Here is a 12,240-nt window from a genome sequence, read left to right as displayed (position 1 = left end):
GAGCATGGCGTCCTAATTACTAGAGCTATTTATTTGGCACCTGCGCAACCTATTGTCATCATTTAAATGGGTTGTAATTGCTTGCACACCAGTTCCCTGTATGCACTGACTGAGGAACAAGTTCGTAGTTCGTCACAGTAGCCTACTTTGCATGTGGAAGCACATCCAGTGCGAACACACACAACCGAACCATCTACCTTTCCAAGTAGAGTAGACGATGTCCCAGCACTTATAACTGCCTTGCTTGCATATCTGTAAAGGCCATCTTAAGTAAATGCAACAAGAGGCAAATATATTGTGAGAGGTTTGGTCTGGCTAGTACAGTGCCCTCAGACCTCTGAGTTCATGGCATTTGATGATATCACGGGGACGGTAAAACAAGTCTTACGTGAGCTTTTTAACTCGCCATTCTTAAGTCTGCAAATATTTTCGTGTGTAAAATTTGAGGCCGGATCCACTTTGGTTTACACGGCGTGAAAAGCTTGGTGAGCACTCAGGTGTGGTAGGACACAGTTTTTCAAATGAGCAGAACCACAGTGATTACAGCCACAAGATTTTATTGTCGACATTAGAACAAACCATGGGGACACTTCTCGCATCTACCTGTCGGTGCGTGGGATAGGTTCAGAGATGCTCTCATCCACATACTATTTTTGGCATAAACTATCCAATTGTTGTTCCAATTTTAAGCAAGACAGGATGTGTCTTTATTTGTGGTTCCTTGTGAGTTTTGAATCAAGCTATGATGTAAAGAACTACACAAAGTTATAAGTCCCATCAATGGTACTTTGTAGAATACAATACATTAATGCCACTCAAATCTTGGAAGGAGAGTGCTGTAGCAACCGAAAGAGAGGGAAATTTATTATTGCGCAGAGACAAATTTGGGAAGATCGTTGTTTCATTTTTTCACTTTTTGACTGAAATAAGTCCTCTGGCAGCGACAATATTGCCCCGAGGAAGATTATCTCATTCCGCAATATTTGTGGATGGACCCTCACTGATACTTCCCAAGACAACAACTGGCGACCAATGCATAGAAACCATCTCTCCTTACCACTGGGTGTCATTTCCACTCAGCTGAATCTCTCGTGTGTGATATTTTACAACTGAATGTACTGCACACAGGCCGCTTCATGATATTCGAATATCGTGCCAACTGAATCATGAGGCGGCCTGTGAGCAGTACATTTAGTCGTAAAATATCATAAACGAGAAATTCAGATGAGTCTCTCGTGAAAACCAACTTGATTTGCAAATTAGTGTATTTCTCGAATGATCAGTTTTCCTCTTAGAGGGCAGTAGTCTGACATTATCGTACGCCAATACTCTTCTAAACTCCAAAGTTCAGCAGTATTACCTCTTGCCCTAGAACGTCAAGCTTATCTATAATTTGACTTACAGCTTACCATGGACAGCTGAAAACTTTGGCACGGAAATGTACAAGTCTTGTGATATGCCCTAGAAACAACGAAAGAGCTTATTTTACGATAGCTAAAAACCAACACCGATTTCCGTAATGCCGCCGTCTTTAATGTTAGGTCATTTACTGAACCACCCGGTATTACGGGTAGGCTGCAATTTGGGCTGTTTGAGAAAGCAGGCTTGCGTCAGCCACTTAAGAGCTGTCACGTGAAAATGTGGGAGGTCATTTACTGAACCACCCGGTATTACGAGTAGGCTGCAATTTGGACTGTTTGAGAAAGCAGGCATGCTTCAGCCACTTAAGAGCTGTCACGTGTAAATGTGGAACTGACCAGTATTCAGGACCTTCTGATTGTTTCTGTAAGACAGTTCGTTATCCTATTTACGTGGAGAGAAATTAAATCGAAAATAAGGGCATTTTTCATTTTGTCGCAAAGTATAGTTTCTTGGGAGCTTCTATTAAAATGTGACCACGGACGTAGCACTACAGTATGTATACGGGGTTTCTGTTGAAGGTGTTCCTGTCAGCTTCCCTCCGAGACCAACAGACGCGCCAAAGGTACAGCAGGTCAACGGAGAACACTGACACTTTAGAAATTCATGAAATATTGGACCGTTTATACACTTAGCATGATAATTCCATTCCTATGAATGTGGACGGAACGAAGGTCCGGTTAACTAAATAATTCTGCCAAATCGACGAATGAACCACACCTGAAACCACGTAACTAACAGTAATGAAGGCGGTGAACATACTTAGCATGTTTTTACCCCGTAGAGTTTGTCAAATATATCTGACCAGTTTATCTTATTTGGTCTATTCACGTCCAATTTCCAAGGCCATCGTGGGACGAAACGTGTTCCTTATTGATTAAATCACAATAAGTACTTAATTAAAATGTAGAATATGCAGGTATGTAAAAGACTGCGTATAGATAAAGGTGAGTTGAGATATTTCCTATGCTAAATCAACCCTAGAATTGTTAAACATCGCGAAAAATTATAGATCCCATTTTTTCACTGAAATGCTGCTGTTAGTGGATAGAGCGGAGTTCCTCTTGGTTAAATTATGTCTGTCTGCGAAAATGCAAATAACAACTAAAGAAATCTGTTGTAAGTGTAGAAATGGAAAGCCAGTTCGACTGAATAGTCGAAACACCCCGTATCATAATTCTATCAACTACAGTTCTACTCTGTCTCTGCCATTAGGATTCAGAGGCATCCGAAAATTTTCCCTCTTGTCCCTCTTGGTTATTGATTGACGTTCCCACCTGTGTCTCCAGTTCCATTTCAGATATATCGCTGAGGTTGTTTTCATTTGAAGGCGGTGGAATTTCGTGTTGGTGCACTCCATCAACCCAAAGGTGGTTGAAAGTTATTAATAAAAAAATTCCGAAGTCGTTACGGGGAGTAGACATTCCATCAATTTATGGGTGAAAAATAATACATCTGGCCTGAAAATTGTGTTCCTGAACAGCAGTCATCCTTATGATGCCAACCAGAATTGGCTTTTCCGAATGAGAAAACTTTTTATTCATTAAGAAATACGTGGTAGTCTTGCTGACACCACATTTGGCTCAGTATTCGCGAATTCGCTTTGCTTAGACAAACTCCATTTTCTCAAAGAACGGCAATGTGCCAAGTTTGCGAGTCTAACAAAGTGTTCTGGTATTCACACAGATTGTCCTACTTAGCAGTTTAATTTGACACGGTCTCCTCTTATAGAATGAATTTTAAAAACTTCAACGGTTTAAGAGGGTGCAACTAGACGATGGATTACCTAATTTTACCATTACTGAGGGATTTGATGACCAAATTTGACAGCGAGACTAGTGATGGTTAGGTTCTGTGACGCCACAGGATTATGTTGAACTGCCTGATTTGTGTTAGTAAACTCAATCCATTTGTGACAATATGAGGTATGTTGACACCGCGGGCCTACTGGATTGTGTGTAATTTTGCCCCGAAAGCTGTATTAATGGTTCTAGTCGACCGGAAAACAGATTGAATGGGCGCCTGGATATTGAATGCAAATGTGCTATGGTTATAGCTTCAGGTGAGCTTCCAACTGATCGAATGTACTCGTCACTGATTCCCCGACCGCATTCTCGGGGATCGTTCATATCATTTTCCTTAAATCCGGTGGGTTCATTTCCTGGAAAAAGTTGTCGTAGAAACACTCACCAGACGGTGAGAAACGCGTTCGTCTCGACAGATAATTTATCAAAACTCACCTGATGTCACAATATCTCTTGATGGTTATATAAACATCACACTTGATTCTATTTCTGGATATTTGTATGCCAATTTATTTATTACTTCTCAAATTTTAAAGCAGTGGGTGATAAGTATATCACCTTCTGAACATATACCTTTATTTCATTAAAAAAATGATGAACCCTAAAATTATGTTCTGGAACGTAGACGGAAATGTCTTTACTAGGAGAGCGAAAACTCAGGATAGTCATCCACATTTCGCGTATTTTTGACTTTTATTGTCATGCCTTCACCAAGAACAAGTCCTGAAGTAGGTGGATTCACTCTTACTAAATAGGATTTATTCAATCAATCTGCCATTCTCTGTTGCGTTATGTTGGAACCAAACTCCGTGGTCATGAGAAAGCAATTTATCGGTCTGGTCATAGTGAGCTATTTAGTTATGAGTCATCCACAGTATAAATGGACTTACCTGTGATACAGAAGGACCTGCATGTATTTGGTTTGCTGCTCTGGATTGCAAACATCCCATGGGAAAAATATGCAAACATATTTGCGGTGTTTAGGGAAAAATAGGTCTTCATGTTCCGTTTCCCACATCTTTTATGTTCGGTAGTAAAAGGTTTTGCAAAAAGCTGTACCATGGTCATTTAACCGAGGACAAATGACCGTTTTGTTTCGCCACCATGCGGAATAAAAATGACGCTGTGAAAACGAAATTTGCGTTTTGCTGTTTTGCTCTATTTTTGACAATAAAACGGAATTTAGAGCTTGTTTTAGAGCTGTGGTTTGAATGTTAGGGGCTGCTGTTCACTAGTCACAAGCACAGAATCCCACAAGTCTTTCAAGCCACCTATCTTTGAAAAGCGGGTTTCCGATTGTATCTAGGCAACCGCTCATTCAAAATCCTGTATAGCATTGAATGATGTGACGTTGGTGTTTGCAATAAATACTTGACTTTGCAGGACAAAATATATAAACTAGATTTCAACCGAATTGAATTATTTTCTACATGTTTAGCTGCTGTATATTTTGTTATTGTGTTCCAAACCTCAGCAACTCTCATAATAACTTGTATTCGCTAGATCCTGTAGGATTTAACCAATGAAAGCACGACCTTTGCGGTTCCCTAATATCTAACAGAAATTTGGGTTCCAAAATTATTGAAAATAACTCAGCTGGAACTCTACGGACGTTTCAAACCAATCACAGTTCGTCATTCATCCCGGTTATTTACGAAACATCTGTTGCAAATATTGTTTACTACCGTTAAATATCGCAGTAACAACTTACACCCCATTCATCAACAAGTCGTCAGCTGTCAGAGAGCGGCAGATGTCAGCCAGTTTCGATCTCAGTCGCTTCATCGGGCACAAGAGTAGCTCTGATAATACACATATTTACGCGATACAAGCCACGTAAACTGCACAACTGGACTAGTTAGTTGGCAAACCACCCAGCTTTGATGCTAGTTGTCAAGAGGGAGTATTCTGTAACACATGTAATGTGAAACTCATGTGCACGTCCTGTTATTTGCACCAGAATGGCTGTTTTCAAAATGCTATGTGTTTGTAAGTGACAGCGAAGAAATGTCAGGCCTGATTCCTGCGAAGAAGAATGTCCAAATGAGTCGCGTTAGCATGCTGCCTTACGTTTAGGTATAATGGTTAACTTATATATTTACCCGGCTCTTACAAACACCTTTAATGCAACAAAACTCGGTGTTTGAATGGTTAACTCACCATTCAAATCGACAATGCTCTCTAAGACAAATACTTTGCCGATATTTTTGTAGTAAGTGATATACAGGATGGCTTAAAAACTCAAAAATCAAATAGCCTACACTGAGAAATTTAAAAAAACTACCTGGAACATTTGTCATTTAAATGCTATGTCCTACGTGCTCCTGATTTTGAATGTACCAGATGAACCAATTGAATCTATCTTTAACTATCTATCTATCTATCTTCAACGAAAAAGCGCCAGTGAGTTCACTCTCACATCCCATTGGGCAGATTCGGAAAGCTTCGGAAGACTAGTCGTTTGTCTTTACTTCATGTTTTGCATTTAAATTTAGATGTATCGTTGTACGGCTGAAAGAGTTGGCCCTTCTGACGGGGAATATGAAACAACTTGAGGACGTTGAACACCAGTGCCTCAGAAGTATATTTGGATTCAGATGGAGTCCGCGAATTTCGGATGAGGTGAAGCAGGCAGTACGTGGCTGAGAAAAGTACCCAACACTGTACGCTTAGGTGGCTGAGTTACCACGGTGCCTAATTTGTAGTGGCTGAAACCCACAGGTGGACAGATTTTCTCATGGTAGAAGGGAATAAGGCAAATTACGAAAAGTTAGAGTGCCGTTGGTGCTGTTCATCTTTCAGAATATGGTTAAAGTCACCATCCGTGTGCTCGGATAGATGTATTGAACGACATGGCCTTAAAGCTGTCAGTCTATTCAAAATGTGTGAATGTGTGTGGTAAGTGTAGGCACCTCGGACGCTTGTGATAGACTAAATCTAGGCTGTCCTTCATCTCCCATATTCCTTCTTTTTATAATAAGGCCTTATCCAAATAAACCGACATCGTTGTAAATTAGTGAATCAGCAGTGTTCTCATTTGAATGAATCGTCCAATGAATGATTGATTGTGACACTTTGTTGTTATATCGTGTCATTTTGGATGCTAATCACATATACCGAGTCATTATTGGGCTGAAATAAAAATGAACACTGTGGAGCTGTTTTACTGCCTATCCTCCATTACTTTTGGGAACTATGGAGCAGTTGTAGATCGGCCAGACACCTCCGTGGTTTCAAAGTCAGCCTCAGTAAATGTATGTTAATTCATTTTTTGTACGTCAAACAAATTTTGTCTATTTATGTGTCCCATGTATGCAGGGGATTCTGAGCCCCCAGTCTACTTTCAACCGTTTTAACAGGGGAAAACCCCTAGTAGTTGTCAGTAAAACTTGCAGGAAGCAACAACGATATCTAAGTAAATTGTGGAGTGTGTCAGGACAAAATCCAAATTTTTCAATACACCATCATAAGTCTCTGTCATAGAGGAAGAATAATCTCAAAGATTAGAGGAGCCTCCATCTATTCATACTGTGAACAACAGGTGTACTTTTTGTAACAATAGAATGCTTGGCGTTCTGAGAGATAAGCAAACTGCTGGTCTGCCTCTCGTGACTGGAAGGTTAACTGTTCAACCGCTGACCGAAATGGTCGCGATTTCGAATTTCCTTTGAGTTTCATAACATGCACACTACTGATAACTCCAAAAAAGGATGAAAAATCTGTTTAGGACTTGTCAGGTTTTCAGAATATTTTGGTATTATGGACTCCACAAAATCCCCATTGAAAATTACCCTATCGTTTCACATTAACATCAAACTGCGAAGCGATAGTAATCTACGCACAACACGCAGGAATCGATAATTAACTGCATAAGGATTTTGATCAGTTGCTTCATCGTGTTCAGCATAACTAGCTAGCTGTTTGTATTTCAGTTATGCTTCTTGTGGCGGTTAGTCCCATCAGTTAGACAAGTTTAAGTGCTTGAGTATGATGCACGGGAACGTTTTTTACTCAATTGTTTGCTAGATGGAAGCCAAATTAAGCGTGGGTGTTTGTGTGAAGCGCGCATTCATGTGTCTTGACAACAGGTTGTCAAATTACACACGCGCCGTCTTTCTCTTTAAGTTATTCAACTCAATCCGGTAGCAACAGTCAGCAGGGTCCGTCTTCAGATTAGTTTAATTTTCAACCTTCTGCTTACGTTTCCTTATTATTTCGGAAGGTTTTGCGAAAAACTCGTAATCAGACAAAGGTTTCAGAATACCAACTGTTTCATGTAAACCGTGGTGGCCAAAAATATTCCTTCGTTCTTTGTTTGTCATCAACTGACACTACATGTTTTCTAACACAGATATCTCGCTATGCATGAATTGGACCCGCAAAGTAGAATTTTATAACTTTTTGTTCCCCATTACTTAAAGGTATCCGTAAGGCAGTGCGTTGAGAACTGATCATGTTTGGTTCACTGATAAAGGTGATGGCTATAGAAAACCATAAAATCAACTTTAAATATGCAGAGTTCTGTTTACAAAGCATTGTTGTCACACATATGTGTATAAGTGGTGAATAACTGAAGCTGTGTAATTTGTAGCTATGGTGGCTCGTCATTTAGGAAAAAACGTTTATTGATTGCTACGTTGTGACCCTGAATCCAAAATTGGGACGCGGACGGCGTGCAGAAAAAACGTTTATTGATTGCTACGTTGTGGTCCTGAATGCAAAATTGGGACGTGGACGGCGTAGCCTCAAATGAGTGAGTCTTAGTCTGCGGAACTGATAGCATCCCCTTGAAAAAACGACAATTTCAATTTTGAAGCAACAAATTATATGCCATCCAAGATCAATTGTTACCTACAGGTGTAGTAGTAACGTAACCATCTTATTTTATCCTTGAAAGAATCCTCCATAAAATAAATCTTCTACTTTCAACGCTGTCAACAAACATCCGCACCAATAGTAGACATATATTTCATTGTTTGCCAAGTTATCTCTCCTTTCCTTTAGGTACAACGAATTTGGCCACTTGTCTTTTACTTGATAAAACAGAATTGCTTGCTAAAAGCAAACAACCAATCAGACATGAACTCTTGCATCAACTGTGGCTAGTTTAGCTGCACTGTACTTACTGGAAACCGCGTATAAAACTGCGGTGAATGCTGTGTCAGTTTCACCTATCCAAATGTTGAAGATAAAATAGCAAATACTGTATCATTTCCGTTCGCTTCCATAAAGAGAAGAGATAGCTTGCTCGCGACTCAGATGCCAGAAAGGCTAGTTAGGAGTGCATACAAACTGTATTCGTGCACTTTAATCTTGTGAATGGACGAAAATTTGTAATGAAGCGACGTAGAGGATCGGTGACATCACCACATCTACCGTTTTCAAAAGTTCGCATCTTGCAAAAAATGTGCCACATCAATAAATTATTAGAAATCTCATGTGGGCAAAGCTAATTACAGCCTAAGAGCTGAAAATGTTTCTAACATTTGACCCATAAATCACAGAAGACGCCTCAACTTTTTCATTCTCTTCGAGTCCCAACCTATTACTTCAAAAGACAACTTTGATTTCTTTTTTCAGTAAGTCAGTTTAAAAATCATCGTAATGGTTTTGTGGAGATTTTTCTTCAAAATAAGTGTGAATGATTTTCTTGAAAAAAATAATGGAAACTGAAAACACAATAAACGTATGAGTAGTTTCTTTCAAGAAAATGTACCGAGATATCTCGAATACCGTGTGCTGTCTAGAAGTGTTCAGCAACCTTATGAGTGAAGTATAACGTCTATACATGTATCGCGATATATAGAATATCGTACCAACTGAAACATGAGGCGGCCTGGTGCAGCACATTTAGTTGCTTAAAAAGCCACAAACGAGAGATTCAGTTTGGTTCCAGGTTAGTCTCCCGTCAAAATCGAATTGGTGTGTAAATGAATGTATTTTGCTTATTTCGTGCAATTCAAGTGCAAGTAGAACATAAGGCTGACGAAAACTCGAGAATGGCCCTTAGGTGATGAGCTTCAAGAAGGTAAGGCCGGTCGTAGGCTGTCGAGGAGTTTTCAGCAACCTTATGAGTAGTGTACTGCGCCCATACAATTATCAACCTTATTTCTAAAAGGACAATATGTATATAATTTTCGTTCTCAATGAATGCCTTTGAATGACAAGAACCTTGCATTTGGGAACAGTTTTTGTCACTAAAATTCCGATAAGAGTAATGGTTACTCCAGTGCTCTGACCAGGGTACGGGAAACCATGACTGAGAGCCCATAGTAGCTCTCCGAGATGGAGTAAGCTGCTACACACAGAGCGAACCTGTGACACGATCCACCAATCGCATAGCTCTATGAACTTGCAGGAAAAAACATCCGATTACAATGACACATGTATGGTAAACCAATTTAGCCACAAAAATCTATATGCAGATAAAAAATCACGAATAACTTGTTTCATTTGGTCGTTGGTACGTTTGCTGAGCAGGGCAATTTGATTGCAAACGTTTAATCACCCATCGAGGTGACACCATCATGGCCTCGTTAGGGTGAGTATTGAAGCGCATGGATTGATCGGAGGCTTTGGTTGCGGGTTGTAGTTGTGCTTCACTCGAGTTGTAAATCGCAGTCCCGGTCACCTGGGTCTTTTCCTCGTCAGTACCAGCTACATTTATATACCAATACAAGACGTGGTTAGAGTGCAAATTCGCTACAGAACTCTTCGCCGTCACATTTGTTTTACCCCGACCTTTGAGATTGTTTATAAGGTCAATCTAAGTAGGTATATCTGAAATACTCATTTTTGCATCCTGCATGGATAAAAGCCTACAAGTGACCATTTAGTGTGGCCGTTGTTTTATGTGGGTCTTCCAGCACAGGAATCACTAAAAATGACAGTAAATGTAAGAAGAAAACGGAAAACCAGTCTTCAGCATAATTGACAAAAATTCTGCCGGTTTTACAGCATCCAAACAGGTCTGTGGATCAGTTATGCTTATTTGTAAACCTACCGATATTTATTGCAATAGCCCTTCAGTACAAATACCTAACAAATCGAAATTTTGGCGCCCGAAAGACATCAAAAAACCATTAACCGTCATGGGGCTAGGTTCCCTAATCAATAAAAAAGAATGCTGAGTTAAGCGTCTAGGTTACGTTTGAGTATATGCATATTAATTCTTGAAAGCTGTGCGGAAGAAACATTCTGCACTCGGTAATTTAGGCGTCCTATTTATATTAATTATAACCAGTGACCTGCATGCCAGAAGCATACAAACATAAACGCCAACATTCTTTTGGTTTTAAGGACTTTCACCAAGTTTTTCGAGTGTTGGGATTACGTTGATATTCCTACCTTATTCGATGGGGCCAAGCAAGTATGTCTGAGTGCCTCGACGGCTTTCCAGTGGATTCCGTACGCTTCTCCATTCTTGAAAATTACTACACATGTTTCGCGGCCAACCATAACCAGAGTTTTAACAGTGACTGCGACTGTCTCACTGATATCTGGTTGATCATCCACAGCGAGCGTTTACGAATCTAGCCAACGTCCCTGCTCCAGTTAACCCCATACTGTCAAGTTCATCCCATGTATTATTCAGCATCCTAGCGTTTCTGAAAGAAGTCACGTGTTATTCACCTACTACCTCAACTTCTCACGACTCACATTCTCTGAGGGTGAATTTTGTGGCATAGTAACTTGGTTTCCTTACGCCTTTCGCCACTTATAGTTTGCTTAAGCTGTTTCTGCAAAACTTCCAAGTTTTCCGCTGAAGCTTCTATTTTTTCTCACGCTAAAAACGCGTCCAAACCAAAAGTAATACAGCCTGTAGTAAATGGATATGGCCCTTTTAACTATCCATTTTACTGGCTAATCACCAGCCAAATTATTGTAGTGTTAACAACTTCTTTGATGCATGACACCACCAACAGTGGACTGATTGTAGCCTATTAGCACTTAGGGCTTTCTGACACCAAGAAGACTGTAGAAATCCTCACTGAATTAACTCTAACGAGGTGTGACACCACCAACAGTGGACTGATTGTAGCTTATTAGTTTAAGGCTTTCGGAAACCTAGGAGGCTGTAGAAATCATCATTAATTTTAGTCTGACGAGGTGTTCTGTGATGTGTGGGTACATTCTTAAATTTGCAATTAATAGAAATACTGTCGAATACTTATTTATACACCAGGAACTACTTGTCCACGAGAACTGCTGTACTGTGGTCCCAGTGGAAACTTTTGGAAGACGTTTGCAACTGACCCATATTGTCCTACTCTATGTCATATCAAACAGCCGATATCGGCAGGAACGTAGTTGCTATATTCTTAAAAGTTGGACATCCATCGGCTTGTTGAAGGGCAACTTTGGAACAGTCGTGCATTCAGTACAAACAGAAGAAAATCCTAATTAAGGGAAGTCCAAAAAGCTAAACTGTTCCCCAATTGTTGCAGAATTTTAGAAGATGGTTTATGCATTCCGCTGCCGCATGCAGAATTGCCACTTTCACCCTGGATGCTCCCATACGAAATAGAACAAACTCGATCGAACGCAAAGCCCATAGCAGAACGTATTATGCAACGCTTCCGCTTACTTATGTCCCATCCTTTGACAAGCTCTTGTTTATTATCAGATTTACTATACGTGATAACCTGACAGACTGAATCATACCGCACATCTACTGGGCTAATGAGCGATATATTGTCTACGATGACATTCTTTCGATGCGGTCAAAGTTGGCCTCAGTCCCAATCACATTTCGTTATCACATGGCGGCTCTTAATTGTCCACACCACATAGAAGGGGACTGAAAACCAACAAATTCGTGGCGCAAATTTTTCAGACTAATCCCAGTTTCAAAATCGATATTTCGTAAGGGTGAAGTCATCACGGGACGCAATTTTACTCGTTCTCTGAGCTGCGCTCAGTTGACCTTGACATCAGTGGGTACAGAAAGCAAAACGAAACAACCGCAGCTTCGCTAGTAACTGTTGCTAAAAGACACTTGACGTGAGTTAGGGAG

At 40.2% G+C, this 12,240-nt stretch overlaps 1 protein-coding gene across 1 annotated transcript; it reads right to left on the bottom strand.

The window, feature by feature from the left end:
• Nucleotides 1-1,126: 1,126 nt before the first annotated feature.
• Nucleotides 1,127-9,074, bottom strand: T265_12625 (hypothetical protein; the record flags this gene model as incomplete). Its single annotated transcript, XM_009164634.1, has 2 exons — nucleotides 1,127-1,246; nucleotides 8,958-9,074. Coding segments are annotated over 2 exons (237 nt in total), but the record flags the coding sequence as incomplete, so codon positions are not given.
• Nucleotides 9,075-12,240: the final 3,166 nt, after the last annotated feature.

Source organism: Opisthorchis viverrini, assembly GCF_000715545.1.
Source record: "Opisthorchis viverrini unplaced genomic scaffold opera_v5_7, whole genome shotgun sequence".
Taxonomy (NCBI): Eukaryota; Metazoa; Platyhelminthes; class Trematoda; order Opisthorchiida; family Opisthorchiidae; genus Opisthorchis; species Opisthorchis viverrini.
This window is presented reverse-complemented; position numbering and strand designations above follow the sequence as displayed.